Raw genomic sequence first — 19,292 nt, 5'->3', positions numbered from 1 at the left:
CCCAGATTAACCACATTAAAGAGGGAAGGAGGTCATGCAGGATAATCTAATGGGACAGGTTACTGGTGGGGGATTCCTTAGATCACAGTGAGTTGTTTGAGCTTGTTCCTGAGCTCCAGTTACACATGCAGTTCCACATCACAGGCTCAGCAAATGGACTCGGTCAATGATACCCAAGAGAGGAACCAATGAGATCATGTGGACAGGGTGGAGATTTAGCAAAAGCTTCATGGACATTAGGCACTAACCAGAAGTCAGAATATGAATGGATACAGTACGTTAGCCTGAAAGCTCAGCATAAAACAGCCGGAATGGATTTCAGCAGCTGCACCATCATGGAAACAATGCAGAGTTTTGTCAGAATAAGCATTTTTTGGGTGGTTAGTAAAAGCTTACTGGGTGGAAATTGGCAGAAGTTTGCCAGTTCTGTGGAGTCTGTTTCAACAGGCAGTCCTTGTTTGGTGAATAAGTTGTGCCCTCAGCTATGAATGAAAGAACCTATCACACCCCCTCACTCTGTGAAGTAGAAGGGTTTTCGGATGGTTAATTATTCTCACCTAACCTCCAGTTACACCCTGGCTTTCTGAATACTGTGGCGTCACAAGCCCCAGTCAGAATGGTGATGACTGGGTCATTCCCCTGTCACTCAGGCAGGTCTGCTGTAAATCACTCCGATTGCTTTTACACACCTAACCTGTGTGACTATCCTCCACTGACTGCACTTGGTGCCACTCCGAAATCAGGAATCAGAGAATCCATTCAGCCTATTGGGTCTGTACTCTCTGATAGAGCATCTGACCCAGACCCTTTCCACGTAGCCCTATGTATTTACCCCGCTAATCCACCCATCCTACACATCTCTGGATGCTAAGGGGCAATTTATCATGGCCAATCCAGCTAACACTCGCCCCTTGGAGAACACGTCTTTGGACTTGTGGGAGGAAACCAGAGAATCCAGAGAAAACCCATGCAGGCACAAGGAGAATGTGCAGGCTCCGTACAGACAGTGACCCAAGCCGGGAATCGAACCCGGGTCCCTGGCACTGTGAGGCAGCAGTGCTAACCACTGTGCCATTGTGGAGGCTCCACCTGCTTCAGTTTCAGTTATGAGCTTGGAGGTTCTGTAAAATTAAAACCATTTATTCCGGGTAATTGGCTTGACTCAATGTGATCAAGACCCATCCTGTTTTAGAAATTTTATCTGAATAAACACTTCCTGCACCATGAGTGATTTTAATTATCCCGATAGCCCTGGGGCATGGAAACAGCAGCTTGGACAGCCTGTTATTGCTTTTTAAACAGTTACTCGATCCATCATACCCCTGACAGGATCAGCCCTCTCCTCAGTCTGTGCTTCAGTCAGTGAAAGGACTTCCTTCAAAGCGGCTCCCATACCCAAACTGTAATGAGAATGATCAGGTTTTCCCTGGTGGCTGACGGTTAAGATGGTGCTCTCACTGCTGTGCCCAGGTTCGGTTCCCCATCACGGAAGTGTATTTGGGTGGCATGGGGGTTAGCACTGCTGCCTCACAGCGCCAGGGACTCGGGTTCAATTCTGGCCTCGTGTCACTGTCTGTGCAGAGGCTGCATGTTCTCCCTGTGGCTGCGTGGGTTTTGGCTGGGTGTTCCAGTTTCCTCCCATAGTCCAAACATGTGGAAGTTTGGTTGATTGCTAAATTGTCCCCTGGTGTTAGGGGGACTAGCAGCATAAATATGAGGGGTTACAGTGCTAGGGCCTGGGTGGGATTGTTGTTGGTGCAGACTCGATGGGCCGAACGGCCTCTTCTGCACTGTGGGGATTCTATGATTGATTTTATGATTAAACTGGATCAAAAAACATTCTAATTAAAGTTAAAATAAAAGGGAAGGATTAGAGAGTGGAAAGGAGGCAGGGCAAAATAAATTAAAATATTTTTCATTGTTGAGTTTGAAGGTTATTAAATATGCCATTGGCGGTCTGAGATTGTTAAATTAATCTCAGCTTTTCAAAATGAAGCCATCAGATTGTGGTTAAGAACACAGTTGGTTCAGGAAAGGAAACCTGGCTTCCACGTGACCTCAGGCCCACCCCAACATGGCCGACACTTCACTGCCTTCTGAGGGGCCTCACAATTCACACTGCTGCTTCAAACTACTACAGATACCACAGTGAAAGTGGCAGCCTTCTCAGGTCAACCAGAAGTGGGCAGCGACGCCCACATCCCACAAATTAATTTAAAACAAAAAGCCTAGGTAACGTTAGTGTTTTCATTACAAGGTGAACACAAGACGCTCGGTTCCTTTAGTTGTGAAGGAAAGGCTGAGGGAATGATCCGATACTCTCTGTTGAAAGCACCGCTGGCCCTTTGCAGCTGCCACAGTCGAGTAAAAGAAGGAAGCCACAGTGTCTGAGAGAGGAGATGGCTTAGTGGTATTATTGGTAGGCTATTAATCCAGAAACTCAGCCAATGTTCTAGGGTCCTGGGATCGAATCCCACCATGGCAAGTGGTGGAATTTGAATTCAATAAAAAAAAAATCTAGAATTATGGATCTACTGATGATCATGAAACCATTATTCATTGTCGGAAAAAGCCATCTGGTTCACTAATGTCCTTTAGGGAAGGAAATCTGCCGTCCTTACCCAGTCTGGCCCACATGTGATTCCAGAGCCACAGCGATGTGGTTGACTCTCAACTGCCCTCTGAAATGGCTGAGCAAGACGCTCAGTTCAAGGGCAACGAGGGATGGGTGATAAATGATGTCCCATGAATGAATAAAAGATGTCAACGGGAGTCTGAACTTTAGCCTCTTCTGCACTGACGTGGAACCATTCGATGATAGAAATCTCTGCTTCAGAGCGGCTAACTATGTGTACGGGACACCATGGCTCATCTAGATTCTCGTGACCTGGTTTGGAATGAGAGCCTCTATCCTCGATGAAATCTAGGACACTGGCAGCACCTCTGATGAGCAGCAGAGACAGGAAGGGGAGCTGACAGACCTGAGCTTATAGGTTGGGGAACAAAAATGAATAAAATTCATATTGATAACATTTTGTTTCTGTGAGAAAGCTGATGGGATGTGGACACATAATTTAAAGAGAAAGCACAGCATCCTGCTCCCTCCCCCCACAGATTCTCCCTCTTTAATTAAACCAAGCAACTTATGTACCCCAAGTGTTGTCTCCTACATAGGAAGTAGGAGAAGGAGGAGGCCCTTCGAGCCTACTCCACCATTCATTTTGATCATGGCTGATCATCAAATTCAATTTCCTGACCCTCCACCCCAATATCCCATGATCTCTTTAGCCCCAAGAGCTATGCCTAATTTCTTCTTGCAATCAGACAACGTTTTGGCCTCAACTACATTCTATGGGAGTGAATTCCACACATTCACCACCCTCTGGGTGAAGAAATTCCTCCTCGCCTCATTTCTTAAAAGTTCACCCCTTATCCTCAAACTATGATCCCTAGTTCTGGGCTCCCCCACCATTGGGAACATTCTTTCTGAAGCTACCCTGTCTAACCCTGTTAGAATTTTATCAGTTTCTATGGGATCCCCTCTCAGTCTGTATGAAGTTACTATGGGTTCGAGATTCAGGAAGCTATGATAAAACAAGGGATTTCTGCCTTGTGAAGCAAACACAGAATAGATAAACACAGGCAAATGAATGGTTTGAGCAGCTGATGAGGAGAACGGGGGGCTGGGGCGAAGGCAAATGGCTGTTGTCCACATGAACTCATTCCCTTGGAGACCGCTGCCCCGCTGTCTGTGGTGTGCATCTACCTAGTAAGGCAGCAGCTTGACTCCGTCCTCCAAAACTGCGGCTGAAGGAACTGTGCCTACTTGCATAGGACGCGGGCCTACTGGGTAACCACGGCAACAGGAAGGCAGGAATGTCAACGTGAAGCCTCTCTTCCGTGAGGAAAGCCACCTCAAACCACTTGCGCTGGAACGCAGCCAGGTCGTCCATCGTCGATGTATACCAAATCGTGGAAGACTGCAAACTTCCTGTGAGTGGGAGGATGGGAAGAGAGTCACTTTCAAACAGTTTAGCGAGCGGCCATTTTATACAGGAATTAGCATTCTCTCAATCAGTGTTTCACCACCTTGATTTGATTTATTGTCACATGTATTAATGCACAGTGAAAAGTATTGTTTCTTGCGTTTTATACAGGCAGAGCATACTGTTCATAGAGAAGGAAAGGAGACAGTGCAGAATGTAGTGTTACAGTCATAGCTAGGGTAGAGGAAGATCAACTTAATGCAATGTAGGTCCATTCAAAAGTCTGACAGCAGCAGGGAAGAAGCTGTTCTTGAGTCAGTTGGTAGGTGTCCTCAGACTTTTGTATCTTTTTCCGGATGGAAGAAAGTGGAAGACAGAATATCCGGGGTGTGTGGGATCCTTAATTACACTGGCTGCTTTTCCGTGGGAGTGGGAAGTGTAGACAGTGTCGATGGATGGGAGGCTGGTTTGTCTGATGGACTGGGCTCCATTCACAACCTTTTGTAGTTTCTTGCGGTCTTGGGTAGAGCAGGAGCCCAGACCAAGCTGTGATACAACCAGAAAGAATGCTTTCTATGGGGCATCTGTAAAAGTTGACGAGAGTCGTAGCTGACGTGCCAAATTTCCTTAGTCTCTGAGAATGCAGAAGCATTGGTGGGCTTTCTGAACTATAGTGTCGGCATGGGGGGGGGGATCAGAACAACTTGTTGGTGATCTGGACACCTAAAAATTTGAAGCTCTCGGCCCTGTCCCTGTTGATGTAGACAGGGGCATGTTCTCCACTGCACTTCCTGAAGTCGATGACAATCTCCTTCATTTTGTTGACATTGAGGGAGAGATTATTGTTGCCGCACCAGATTCTCTATCTCATTCCTGTACTCTGTCAGTGTTTGAGATCCGACCCACTACGGTGATGTCATCAGCAAACTTGAAAATCGAATTGGAGGGGAGTTTGGCCGCACGGTCACAGGTGTATAAGGAGGGGGCTGAGAACACAGCCTTGTAGGGCACCGGTGTTGAGGATGATCATGGAGGAGGTGTTGTTGCCTATCCTTACTGATTGTGATCTGTAGGTTAGGAAGTTCAGGATCCAGTCTCAGAGGGAGATGCGAACCTGGGGCATTGAAGTTTGGATCTGGGGCAGCAGTTATACCCAAAGAAATTAAGAAAAAGTTTGGGAACTTACCCAATGGAGAAATAACAAACAAACAAGCATGCCACAGGATCTCTTGACATCCATCTCATTTGATGGACAGCACCTCTGGTACTGCAGCATCACTTCGTCATTGCACTGAGAGCAAGCTGGATTCTGTCTGCTCCAGCTTCTAGAACAGGAATTGAACTCAAACATCTTCTGACTCCAGCAAAGGTATGACTTACCAGCTCACAGTCAACCTCCTTTAAATAAGTCCTATCGCATATCAAGAAAAACAAAGATTAAAGGGAGAAGGCACCAGGTATTAACAGCTCCCAAAAGCGACAAAAAAAATTCAACTTGAACAATACCAAAGGGGTCTGGAGATCTGACCAACACAAAGTCTTTCTGATAAAATCCCCTTTCTCATGGAGTCCAAGTGATGAAAAGGTGCAATTCAGGTAGCCCATCACACCGCAGGCCCCGGGCATTCTCTCTTCCACCTTCTTTCGTTTGGAAAGATACAAAAATCTGAGGTGACGTTCCAATTGACTCAAGAACAGCCTCTTCACTGCTGCTGACAGACTTTTGAATGGACCTGCCTCGCATTAAGTTGATCTTTCTCTTCACCCCAGCTATGACCGCAACACTACATTCTGCGCTCTCTCCTTTCCTTCTCTATGAACGGTATGCTTTGTCTGTATAGTGCGCAAGAAACAACACTTTTCACTGTACACTAAGACATGTGACAATAATAAATCAAATCAACATCACATCTGGCTGCTCCAGAGACAAAATCTGAAAACCGAGAGCGTGGATCAAGCTTTGTGCGTTTCCGTTGTCACAATTTACCATCACAGGTTATGCTGAATCCCTCGGCTCTGCACAAGTACACACAACAAAGGCACACCAAGAGGCAGCTTGCACTCTCCTGCTGCCTGCGTTTTGGAGCTTAGTTTCTCTAAAGGTAAAAAGGGGACATCACATCACAGAAAAAAAGCTAGCCCGACTAACCCTTTGATTGTCTAAAGAATTCTGTTTTCATTTTCTGACAGTTGGCTCAGTGGGTCAATTCATAACCTGGCGTTAAGTCTTACATTTATATAGCGCCCTTCACAACCCCCAGGACACCCCAGTCAGTCGGCTATTTTGGAAGCAGTGTCACTGGGTGGAACTTTCCTGTCCTGCCACCACGGGAATCATCGCGGGCGGGACAGGGAATCTGACGGACCGTTTAAAGGTCCGCTGGCCTTGGCTGGGAATTTCCGGTTGGAAAATCCCGCTCGCTACTGTAATGTTGGAAACACGACAGAAATACATGTTGTGCAGAGTCACTGAAAGCAATTAACGGTCTGTTACTCAGCTTCCCGGTCATTATGGGAGGGTGGGCGAGGTGATGTGGCCATTTGGTCAGGGGAAAGGTTTCTCTTAAAGGGACCACGCACAGCAAGTTTCAGACAAGCTGGCCAGCATTTGGAACGTTCAGGCTGCAGCACCCACAGACAGGGACACTGGGAATGCTGCCTCTCACTCTGGTACCTGGAGTATAGCTGGAGGGGGCCCAGTGGGGACAGCTCTCCAACTAATGGGTGGAAGAGAATAATTCCTCTAGCCAAGAGGTGAGGATTGGTGTGTCTGAGGGATGTGATTGGTGTGTATGTGGGATGGGGCAGTGTGAACAGTTTGGAGAATTGTATTTGAATCATAGAACCCTACAGTGCAGAAAGAGGCCCTTCGGCCCATCAAGTCTGCACTGAACACAATCCCACCCAGGCCCTACCCCCATATCCCTACATATTATACCCACTAATCCCTCTAACCTACGCATCCCTGGACACTAAGGGGCAATTTCTTAGCATGGCCAATCAACCTAACCCGCACGTCTTTGGACTGTGGGAGGAAACCAGAGCACCCGGAGGAAACCCACGCAGACACGAGGAGAATGTGCAAACTTCACACAGACAGTGACCCGAGCCGGGAATTGAACCCAGGACCCTGTGAAGCAGCAGTGCTAACCACTGTGCTATCGTGCCGCCCTGTGCATGTAACTTTGATCATTAACAAGCCAGTTATCAAAATTGTTTTTCTGAAGTACACTTTTACCTTTCTCGGTGTCTTTGTCCGTGACAAGCCTGTACAGGTAGAAGCCGTACACAAACGCCCGCATTGACTCCCCAAAAGCATGGACAATGAGCTGCTCATCCAGCATCTTCTGCAGAAAGGAGCACACAGAGCAACGGTCAGCTTCACAAGCTCTGTCATTAAATATCTACCAAGATCAGCAAAGCCAGCAGAGGCCTACGGGGTGCCAGTGTCAGCGGGATGGAACAGATACGCATACCCACACACACCCAGTCACACGTGCGCACACCCATATACACCCACTCACATGCAAATGTACCCATATATATACACACACACACACACGCACATGTGTGCGCACACACACACACACACACACACACATGCACAGGAAGCCTACTTGTGACACTAATAAACTTAAAAGCACATGCACACACCATAAGACGTATGAGCAGAATTAGACCATTCGGCCCATCAAACCTGCTTCACCATTCAATCATGGCTGATATGGTTCTTATCCCCATTCTCCTACCTTCTTCCCTTAACCTTTGATCCCCCAGTTGATTAAGAACCTTTCTATCTCTGTCTGAAAGACACTCAATGACCTGGCCTCCACAGCCCTCTGTGGCAATGAGTTCCACAGATTCACCACCCTCTGTGTGAAGAAATTCCCCCTCATCTCAGTTTTAAAGGAGTGTCCCTTCATTCTCAGGTTGTGCCCTCGAGTTCTAGTCTCTCTCACTAGTGGAAACATCCTCTCCACGTCCACTGTAAATTTCAATGAGATCCCCCTCATCCTTTCCAAACTCCATCGAGTACAAACCCACACTCTTCAGCCAGTCCTCGTATGACAAACCCTTCATTCCCGGGATCATTCTTGTGAACCTCCTCTGGACCCCCTCCAAGGCCGGCACATTCTTCCTTAGATACAGGGCCCAAAACGGTTCACAATACTCCAAATGGGGTCTGACCAGAGCCTTATACAGTGTCAGCAGTAAACACCCATACGACACATACACACGTGCAGACATGCACACGCAGACACAGGATCACGGGAGTTTCAGATCTGGCCTGGGTCTCTGGGAGAAGCTGTTTCTCACGAAAGGCAGTGGCAGACTGAGCTCTGTGAGCCAGGGTCTCTGGATATCTGCCTTGGCAGGGAAGCTGGGACTCCCGGGAACTGGGCAGCGGGGTGGTGGAGCAAGGACAGGAGAGTTTATGAAGAACCGTGTAACTTCTTTTTTTCAAAAAGTTCAGATTTGCAAACGTTTTTTGGAAACTGTTATAAAGGAACCAATTTGAGAAAACTGGTAGGTTAAAACTCAGGGGATTTGAAAATTAGAAACAACAAAGTGAGTGAGATGAAAACTTGGGTTTTTAAAGTGAAAGATTAAGGAATTCTAAAATAACAAGAGGGAGGGGTTATAAAGATATCAATTCAGTTTAATCAGTGTGAACTCACAGGGCGTTTCACACCGTCATTAGTTTGATAATACTTTCTCACTTGACTTCCAAATTCACCCTGCCAGTTCCATTCGAGTCTATTTCGCACTGCTGATAGTGAGCACTTCCCCCCCCTCCACTGCAAACATTAATTCGCACACTGGCTCTGCTGATGTTTGCACCTCCTTGCAGTTTTCAGCAAAGGTGTAGTTTCCGGTGATGATCCGATTCCCTCCCCCACCTCACCACGGCGCTAACTTCTATGAGGGCCTCAGTGGGTGAAACCTGCCCCCTTTGCCATTTCGCTCCACTGCCCATTCTTAACAAGAGAATCTGGCTACTTGACCAAGGATGACAAAGCATCAAAGCCACGCCTGATCATCTCTCCTGGCTACACAAACACGCAGACTGTCTTGGGACAGCGACCACGGAGCTGGGTGAAATGTTCTCAGACCAGGGGGCACTGAGGCCAATTGTAGACCTGCACAGCTGTGGGTACACCAGGGCCTTCACAAACTCTGTCGAAGGAGCAATGAGAAGGAATTGTTGTCTGCGCACTTACCTGCATGATGTCAATGGCCATGGGCTGGGTCTGGACACCTTCGACATTGCTGATAAGCCAGTGGACCACCTCTGCACTGATGAAGCAATTGGGGTGCAAGCCCCTCTGTTCTGGGAGTAGCTGAATACCAGTCCTGGGAACGGAGAACAAGCAGAAATACCACATTTCCCCAATTCATTCATAATCCATTAAAAGCATTTTAAAAAAGATTGTGGGCGGGATTTTCCAGCTGCGCTTGCTCCAAGACTGGAAAATCCCAAGGTCAACGGACCTTCACACGGTCTGTGTCCCACCCACTATGATTCCCGTGGCGGGCTGGATGGGAAAATTCTGCCCCATAACTTCCCAGCCTGGTTTGCACATTACCTTATTAATTAGCACTCTTATTAACATGGCAGTTTATTAATTGACCGCACAAACAGCACAGCCTGAGATCAGACACACTTCCAGCTTTAAAGCAATCCAACACGATGTTCTACGTTTCAACAATACATGGAATTATCGTGTATTTTAAAGTGACCTCTCCACCATCCTCAACCTGACTCTGTGGCACAGTGGTTAGCACTGCTGCCTCACAGCGCCAGGGACCCGGGTTCGATTCCCGGCTTGGGTCACTGTCTATGCGGAGTTTGCACGTTCTCCCCGTGACTGTATGGGTTTCCTCTGGTTTCCTCCCACAGTCCGAAAGACATGTTGGTTGGGTGCGCTGGGAGTGATAAATTTCCTTCAGTGTACCCGAACTGGCACTGGAGTGTGGCAACTAGGGGATTTTCACAGTAACTTCATTGCAGTGTTAATGTAAGCCTCCTTGTGACGTTAAGAAATACACTTTAAAACTTTAAACTTGGTATTTTGCGCACTCACAATTCAACATTCTCCCATCGGAATTCTCCCATCCCACCAGCCACTGGAATCCTAGCGGGTGGTGGGGGACTATGTGAAGGTCCATTAAAGTTAGGCGGGAATCTCCGGTTTCAGGCAAACACAGCTAGAGAATCCAAACCCCAGTTTCTTTAAATCACATTAGCTCCCCACCCCACTTTGTTAGAACTGAGCTCAGAGCTCTGGGACAGTCACTTGAGAACTGGAAAGAGGTACCGATCGTCTCCTGCCAAAACACAAGGAGCTGCACAAGGTAATGTTCATATGGGACAGCAATAGGGAGAATATTGTTTCAATGCTCCCTCCTGCTGCACAATCCCCAGATCTTTGTCCAGGACTTTGGACTCCTGAATCTATTTTTCTTAGGCTTAATGATTGTTTTGCCCAATCCTTCTGAAGCTCGAGACATTCTCCACACTGAAGTTGCTGTACTCTGGGCTGCTCCGCGCTGTGGTAAAGATCAAGTCGCCACAGTCCCAGATGTCTGCTCGCCCCTTTTAGGGGGAGAGAACTGACTGCTGGTGATCACCACACCTCAGGCTAGGGGCAAGGTTCAGAGGGTAGAGCCTAAGTTTATTTATTAGTGTCGCAAATAAGGCTTACATTAACGTTGCAATGAAATTACTGTGAAAATCCCCTAGTCGCCACACTCTGGCGCCTGTTTGGGTACACTGAGGGAGAATTTAGCACGGCCAATGTATGTAACCAGCACATTTTTCGAACTGTGGGAGGAAACTGGAGCACCTGGAGGAAACCCGCGCTGACACAGGGAGAACGTGCAAACTCCACACAGACAGTGACCCCAGCTGGGAATTGAACCTGGGTCCCTGACCTGTGAGGCAGCAGTGCTAACCATTGTACTGCCTTCATGAATACCCTTAGCTGGTATGGGAATTGAACCTGTCCTGTTGGCACTGCTCTGCATCACCAGCCATCCAGCCAACTGAGCTAAACCAGCCCCCAGATACAGGACCTCTGGAGCTGTACCCTAAACAACCACTCACGGGTCTGAACTATTTCATCCTTGTTCTCATCGGGAAAGGCCAATGAAGCTCCTGCATTTATCTGTTGTAACCTTAGGACCAAATTCCATACCTAACAGGGTTACGTCTGTTACTATAAACATCTGGTAAATAAACAATAAAATTTTTACATAAAGGAGGGCGGCACAGTGGTTAGCACTGCTGCCTCACAGCGCCAAGGACCAGGGTTCGATTCCTGGCTTGGGTCACTATCTGCGCAGAGTCTGCACATCCCCCCCGTGTCTGCTTGGGTTTCCTCCCACAGTCAGAAAGTGCTGCCCATGGTGTTATGGGTAAGATCGTGGCTGGAATGGATAGAGGATTGGTTGGCTGGAATGGATAGAGGATTGGTTGGCTGGCCTAAAGCAGAAAGTGGGGATAAAGGGGTCTTTTTCAAGATGACGGCCGGTGACTAGTGGTGTGCCTCAGGGGTCAGTGCTAGGAGCACAACTTTTCACAATATACATTAATGATTTGGAGGAAGGAACTGAAGGCACTGTTTCTAAGTTTACAGAAGATACAAAGGAAAGTAGAGGAGCAGGTAGTATTGAGGAAGTGGGGGGGCTGCAGAAAGACTTGGACAGATTAGGAAAGTGGGCAAAGAAGTGGCAGATGGAATACAATTTGGAAAAGTGTGAGGTTATGCTCTTTGGAAGGAGGAATGGAGGCATAGACTATTTTCTAAATGGGAAAATGCTTAGGAAACCAGAAACACAAAGGGACTTGGGAGTCATTGTTTAACATTCTCTTAAGGTTAACGCTCAAATTCAGTTGGCAGTTAGGAAGGCAAATGCAATGTTAGCATTCGTGTCGAGAGGGCAAGAATACAAGGGCACGGATGTACTTCTGAAGCTGTATAAGACTCTGGTCAGACCCCATTTGGAATACTGTGAGCAGTTTTGAATCCCAGGTCTAAGGATGTGCTTGCCTTGGAAAGAGTCCAGAGGAGGTTCACAAGAATGGTCCCCTGGAATGAAGAACCTGTTGTATGAGGAATGGTTGAGGATCTGGGTCTGTACTTGTTGGGAGTTTAGAAGAACGAGGGGGGATCTTATAGAAACTTAGAGGATACTGTGAGGGCTAGATACAGCGGCTTTGGAGAGGATGTTTCCATTAGTCAGAAAAACTAGAACCAGAGGGCACAACCTCAAGCTAAAGGGACGATCCATTAAAACGGAGATGAGGAGGAATTTCTTCAGCCAGAGAGTGGTGAATCTCTGGAACTCTTTGCCACAGAAGGCTGTGGAGGCCAGGTCATTGAATGTCTTTAAGACAGAGATAGATAGGTTCTTGATTGATAAGGGGATCAGGGGTTATGAGGGGAATGGAGATGAGAAAAAAAAAAATCAGCCATGATTGAATGGTGGAGCAGACTCGATGAACCTAATTCTGCTCCTATATCTTATGGTTAGGTGGATCGGCCATGCTAAATTCTCCCTCAGTGTACCTGAACAGGCGCTGGAGTGAGGCAACTAGGGGATTTCACAGTAACTTCATTGCAATGTTAATGTAAGCCTACTTGTGACACTAATAAATAAACTTTAAACACTGAAGTGTACAGGAACAGCCAGTCTCACAGACACACAGGCAGGGAAAAGCCGGTTAATTTAAACACTCACGTCGGATGCTTCATAGTTTCCAGAATTTCTGCCAGGGATGAGGAGGAGGTGAGTGAATTTGCGATCCCAGAGGACAGCTGGTTGCTGCAACATAACAAAACACACTGAATATTGTAGATACAGGGAAGGCAATAGCCTAGTGGTATTATCACTAAACTAGCAATCTAGAAACTCAGCTAATATTCTGGGGATCCGGGTTCGAATCCCATCGTAGCAGCTGTTTTAGCTACGCTGCACTTAGTAATGTACAGCAGCTTAATTACAGAATCCTGACGCAGTGAGTTCTTCAAGAACTTTACCTATACTGGCTCTAACGCCTGCAGGGTTTGAAGAAGATTGTTTAAATGCTTTCTTCCTGAGCAGAATTCCGATGCTGTGATTAACACACTCATCAGACTTTTTTTTATTGCACCTTAAAACCGTACAGTCAGCGTGCATACAAGGCTTCTTCAACAGCATATTCCAAACCCACAACCTCTACCACCTCAAAGGACAAGGGCAGACACATCGGAACACTACCTACAAATTCCTCTCCAAGTTACTCAGCATCCTGACTTGGAAACGTATCGCTGTTCCTTCACTGTTGCTGGGCCAATATCCTGGACTTCCCTCCCTAACAGCACTGTGGGTGTACCTACACCATATGGGTTACAGTGGTTCAGGAAGTAGCTCACCACCACCTTCTCAAAGGCGATTAGAGGTGAGCAATAAATGCTGGTCGAGCCAGCAACACCCTGATTGTGTGAGACAATAAATAAAATTCAGTGTATTTCTTGCCAATCAATGTTCACCCAAACATCAATCACATTATTTATCAATTGATGAAGCCCTGTATTTTATTTCAGAAGTTCTATTTTTGAGGGATGTTACAGGAGAGCGATGGGGCAGAGTGGATGTTACAGGAGAGCGATGGGGCAGAGTGGATGTTACAGAGGAGCGATGGGGCAGAGTGGATGTTACAGAGGAGCGATGGGGCAGAGTGGATGTTACAGGATAGGGATGGGGCAGAGTGGATGTTACAGGGGAGCGATGGGGCAGAGTGGATGTTACAGGAGGGCGATGGGGCAGAGTGGATGTTACAGGAGAGCGATGGGGCAGAGTGGATGTTACAGGGGAGCGAGGGGGCAGAGTGGATGTTACAGGGGAGCGATGGGGCAGAGTGGATGTTACAGGAGGGCGATGGGGCAGAGTGGATGTTACAGGAGGGCGATGGGGCAGAGTGGATGTTACAGGATAGGGATGGGGCAGAGTGGATGTTACAGGGGAGCGATGGGGCAGAGTGGATGTTACAGGAGAGCGATGGGGCAGAGTGGATGTTACAGGGGAGCGAGGGGGCAGAGTGGATGTTACAGGGGAGCGAGGGGGCAGAGTGGATGTTACAGGGGAGCGAGGGGGCAGAGTGGATGTTACAGGAGAGCGATGGGGCAGAGTGGATGTTACAGGGGAGCGATGGGGCAGAGTGGATGTTACAGGAGGGCGATGGGGCAGAGTGGATGTTACAGGGGAGCGATGGGGCAGAGTGGATGTTACAGGAGAGCGATGGGGCAGAGTGGATGTTACAGGAGAGTGATGGGGCAGAGTGGATGTTACAGGGGAGCGAGGGGGCAGAGTGGATGTTACAGGGGAGCGAGGGGGCAGAGTGGATGTTACAGGGGAGCGATGGAGCAGAGTGGATAATAGTTAGTCCAGAGTTACACTTGGATCTTTCTTTGTAACATTTCCTGTTAATTAAGTTGGCTAACATGAAGTTAGCTCTCCCACTCTAATTCTGACTTAAAAACATTTTGGGAGCAGGGAACTGTAACTGGCAGCTCTAACCTCCCTTGCAGTTTCCACAGTCAGGGTCTCCTGTGGGGTCCCATTGAGCATCTCGAGGGGTATGTCCAGTGTCTGATGATTTGGAGACCCTGGCCATTGTAAATGTATAATCTGTACATTCAATGCAGATCCCAGACCCACTATATAGACCATCATAGCAGGAAAAGCAATATCAGAAAACACTTCCAATTCTGCAGAAAGAGATGATTTGTTGGTACAGCAAACCTCGATCAATGCCTGCCGGCTTTGTGACTATCTTACCTGCCCTCTACAGTGGCAGGAGGCTGCTCCCCCGTCCCCTGACTGGCACCCATGGTAGAGGTGTGGGCATTACCCAAAATGCTGGCCTTGTCTCCAGTTGGCACTGTGGTTCCTGAAGCAGGGCTGTATTCTGAATAGTCCGTGCCACTCGATACCTGGTCTCCTTGAACCTGCGCGCACGATAAACATATAAATAAAAAAGAATGTCTGTACCGTTTAACATAAAAGTGGCACTGGAATACCCTTATCAGAGAAATGTAACCACACGGTTCGATAGCACAGCACAGGAAAGGAGTGATTCGATCATAATCAGGATCTCTGTCCTGGGCAATACAGAAGCAGCAGACACTGCGGGGATATGGCCCTGGATAAATGTTCATAAACAAGGTGTTAAATCAGGATAGAATGATGTTGTGAATGAGCACTGACATCTTGTTCACTAGTCTACACAAGATAGATTAGAAAGCAGAGCAAGTTAGTTGTAACTTTATTACAGGCAGCATGGTGGCACAGTGGTTAGCACTGCTGCCTCTCAGCATCAGGGACCCGGGTTCAATTCCCGGCTTGGGTCACTGTCTGTCTGGAGTTGGCACATTCTCCCCGTGTCCGTGTGGGTTTCCTCCGGGTGCTCCGGTTTCCTCCCACAATCCAAAGTTGTGCGGGTTAGAGTGATTGGCTATGCTAAAATTGCCCCTTTGTGCCAGGGGGATTAGGAGGATAAATATGTGAGGTTATGGAGATGGGACCCGGGTGGGATTGCTATTGGTGCAGACTCGATGGGCCAAATGGCCTTCTCCCGCACAGCAGGGATTCTATGATTACAAATCTCCGCAAGGTAAAGTAGGGAGTTTCTTCAGAAAAGTTTAGCTTTCTTTTAATATGTTGGTAAAAGGAAAGATGGAAGATTTGTTGGTATTTCTGACGGTCTGGTCAATACTCTTGGCCCAGTGATCTTGCTCTACGAGACATCAGCTTCATTCCAGGCACAAAACACACCAGCTCGGAGATTCAAATACCTGCATCGCGTCTGAGCAGTCAGTGGCTAGAGAGACAAGACTGCTTCTCGAAGCACATCCACACAAAGGCAAGTTAACGGCAGATTCTGACCTCTTCAGTCCCTTCTACAAAGACAGGAATACCTTTGGACATGGAATCCATCTCTCCGGTCACCCTCCTCTCCCCACCTTACACACCACCACCCTGCTAGTTGTTGCTCGTTACCAGAGTAAATCGATAGACCTCCCACCTCTATGTTCCCCCAAACAACAAGGGAGAGAGAGTGGGATGTCAAAGGATGGGTTTCTGTTTCAAAGGACCTTCCAGTAATGATTAGTGGCACTTGTCTTTCTCAGGTTGCAGCTAGCAGAGCAGTGGAGGAGCAGGCTGGGATGGCAGCTCCCTACCTCTGGGTTCCTAGCTCAAACAGCAATCCCACTGCGGGACCAGAGAGGCTGCAGTGAGGCAAGCTGTCCCAAGGCATTATCATTGCTGAATCCCCCTACTATCGAAATCCTGGGGGATATCTTTGACCAGAAATTGAACTCAGCTAGGCATGTATAAACACTGTGGCTACCAGAGCAGATCAAAGGCTAGGAATCCTGTGGCAGCGAGTAACTCATCTCCTAATTCCTTATAATCTGTCCATTGTCCAAAAGGCCCAAGTCAGGAGTGTGATGGAATACTCTCCACTTCACTTATCTGCCTCCCCCTCTATCGCAGCTACATTTGTGTCCCTGGAGAGGGAGCATGCAGTCTCCACGGGTGCCGTTGAGACCTTCCATGCTTGTTGGGCACCGCTGGGACTGGGGTTTGATGTTTGATGAGTGCAGTTCCAGCAACACTCAAGAAACTCAACACTGTCCAGGACAAAGCAGCCCGTTTGATTGCTACACTTTCCATAAATAGTTCACCCCTCCACACCGATGAACAGTAGCAGCCATGTGCGCCATCTGGAAGATCAACTTCAGGAACTCATAAAGGTTCCTCAGGCAGCACCTTCCAAACCCACAATTACTGTCATCTAGAAGGACAAGAGCAGCAATTCCTGGGAACACCGCCACCTGGATGTTTCCCTCCAAATCACTCACCTTCTGACTTGGAAACATATCCTCACTCCTTCACTGTTTCTGGGTCAAAACCCAGAACTCCCTCCTTAACAGCACTGTGGGTATGCCTACACCTCAGGGACTGCAGCGGTACAAGGCAGCTCACCATAACCTTCTAAATGGCAACCAGGGGTGGGCAAAAAATGCTGGCCTAGCCAGCGACATTCACATCCCATAAATGAATAAAAACGTAATAAAACATGCATTACAGTACTTTCCCAATAGAGAAAGCATCACAATGCAATAAAAAAACTACCAAAATGTCTGTCAACCTGCACTGTAGTATTTTTGACTGTGATTTAAATGACCTGGCTCGTTGAAATAAGAGCGAGGTTTGACACTTTAAAAAAATCTAACCATCTGTTTTCCTACGCTGATTAATGGATATCCAGCTATGGGTTTTCCCCAAATAAGTACAGAATATTTTCCACTGACATTGAATGGAACTTAAGGACTGTACATGGTGCATACTGCTAAGAGACCATGGAGGTATAGCGATAGCATGGACAACATGAGGGAGCATGGCGTGGCACAGGAGTGGGTGGGGGGTGGGGAGGTGGGGGAGCTGGGATTTAGGGGTCCTGCTGGAAGCTGGGATCCTGAATTGCAGAACCGAGGGAGCCTCTGCATCCACATTCCTCCTGCCGTGGTTAACCCAAACCCAGCGTGAAAAGATATTAAAGGCACATGAAGTCACTTATGGGTTGGTTGTGTAGTTTGGGGTCAACAGAAGTGCTCAGGTCAGCTTTTCCAGAGCCCAGGGGAAGGTCTGGCCCTTTGTCTCCTCCTCACAATCTAGTTTCCCACCTACCTTTGAATCATCAGCAATGTGGCGACAATAAACCAGGGTAACCTAAATCCACATCATGAATATATATTGTAAATAGTTGAGGTTCCAGCACTGATCCTGGTGATACTTCTCCAATGTGCCAAGCTGAAAATGACCCAATTATTCCCACTCTACCCAACTCTTGAGTAGTGAACCTTGATGTGGATCTCTGCCTGTAAATCCTGTTTCTTACCTACTTCCAGTTATATCCCAATGCCCATTTCTCTTGTCCCATCGAGGGTTGTGAAGAGGGTACCTGCTGCTACATCCAGAGTATGTGAAGTGGAAAGCCCCTGCCCCAGACCCTCAGCCAGGGTGGAGGGTGACTGCGGAGAGACGCTGACAGCTTGGCAAACAGGTTGCGTGGCTGGAAATCCAGGATTCAGGCCTTAAAGCACCTCATGACAGACTTAAATTCAACAACTAATTAATTACCTAACCAACAGGTCCAAGAGGATCTTGCCTTCAAACCCACCCCAGGCTAAGCTGGAAAAGATCAAGTTCATGTTGGAATCCCTATCCAATGTCAATTTCCGAGATGCCTCTCCACGTTCTCAAGAGGCTAAGGAAATTCGGCATGTCCGCTATGACTCTCATCAATTTTTGCACCATAGAAAGTATCCTTTCCGGATGTATTACAGTTTGGTATGGCTCCTGCCCTGACAGGTGCGGAGGAGAGCTGGAAGACATTTGCACTTTTGGGGGTTTTATAGTTCCACTTCAGGTGTAGTTTGGAGCCGAGTTTTGGGTTTGATCCCGCTTTGAGCTGCGTTGACTGTAGATCCGTAACGGGTGGGCAAAGGAAATTAACTTGCAAGAAGCTACCAACATTTCTGAACAAAACCCAACCCATCACACAAACCAGCCTCCCATCATCGATACCGTCTACACTTACTGCCGCCTCGGAAAAGCAGCCAGCATAATCAAGACCCCACGCACCCCGGACATTCTCTCTTCCACCTTCTTCCATCGGGAAAAAGATACAAAAGTCTGAGGTCATGTACCAACCGACTCAAGAACAGCTTCTTCCCTGCTGCTGTCAGACTTTTGAATGGACCTACATCACATTACCGTTGATCAATCTACGTTGATCTTTCTCTACATCCTAGATATGACTGTAACACGACATTCTGCACTCTCTCCTTTCCTTCTCTTTGAACGGTATGCTTTGTATAGCGCTACAAGAAACAATACTTTTCACTGTATACTAATACATGTGACAATAATAAATCAAATCAAACCCCAAACTTGCCACCAATGGCCTGGGAAGATGCAGCTCATAGCCACCTTTAGTGGAATGGGGAGGGGGGGGGAATCTGGCAGACACAGACGCACCATCAGGCCTGTCAGCCTTCGGATTAATGCAGGGTTCAAACGGATGGGGAGGATGTTCTGAGGAAATTATAGGAAGCTGGCAATAGGCAACTGGGGGAAAGCAAGGACCAACCAAAATCACAAAATGCTACCAACAAATGTGTATCACGCAGTTGAAGGGCATTACCCTACTGAGGTAAGATCACTCTAAATGACCATCTTCAAGTAGAATAA

The 19,292-nt window shown here is 47.6% G+C and overlaps 1 protein-coding gene across 4 annotated transcripts in view; it reads right to left on the bottom strand.

Moving 5' to 3' along the window:
- Positions 1–19,292, bottom strand: part of depdc5 (DEP domain containing 5, GATOR1 subcomplex subunit) — a 157,207-nt gene that overhangs the window by 25,477 nt on the left and 112,438 nt on the right. For 3 of the 4 annotated variants that reach the window (XM_080208529.1, XM_080208530.1, XM_080208531.1), the window contains exons 32-36: positions 14,811–14,980; positions 12,732–12,815; positions 9,209–9,341; positions 7,225–7,333; positions 3,767–3,991 (exon numbers count right to left, since the gene is read on the bottom strand). In XM_080208529.1, coding sequence (XP_080064655.1) covers positions 3,767–3,991; positions 7,225–7,333; positions 9,209–9,341; positions 12,732–12,815; positions 14,811–14,980 — 721 coding nt within the window. The remainder of the gene's footprint in view (positions 1–3,766; positions 3,992–7,224; positions 7,334–9,208; positions 9,342–12,731; positions 12,816–14,810; positions 14,981–19,292) is intronic. The other variant, XM_080208532.1, reaches the window with a different exon arrangement.

Source organism: Carcharhinus amblyrhynchos, chromosome 20, assembly GCF_965287045.1.
Source record: "Carcharhinus amblyrhynchos chromosome 20, sCarAmb.v2.hapA, whole genome shotgun sequence".
Lineage (NCBI taxonomy): Eukaryota > Metazoa > Chordata > Chondrichthyes > Carcharhiniformes > Carcharhinidae > Carcharhinus > Carcharhinus amblyrhynchos.
The sequence above is the reverse complement of the archived record's forward strand: the minus strand, read 5'-3'. Positions and strand labels throughout refer to the sequence as shown.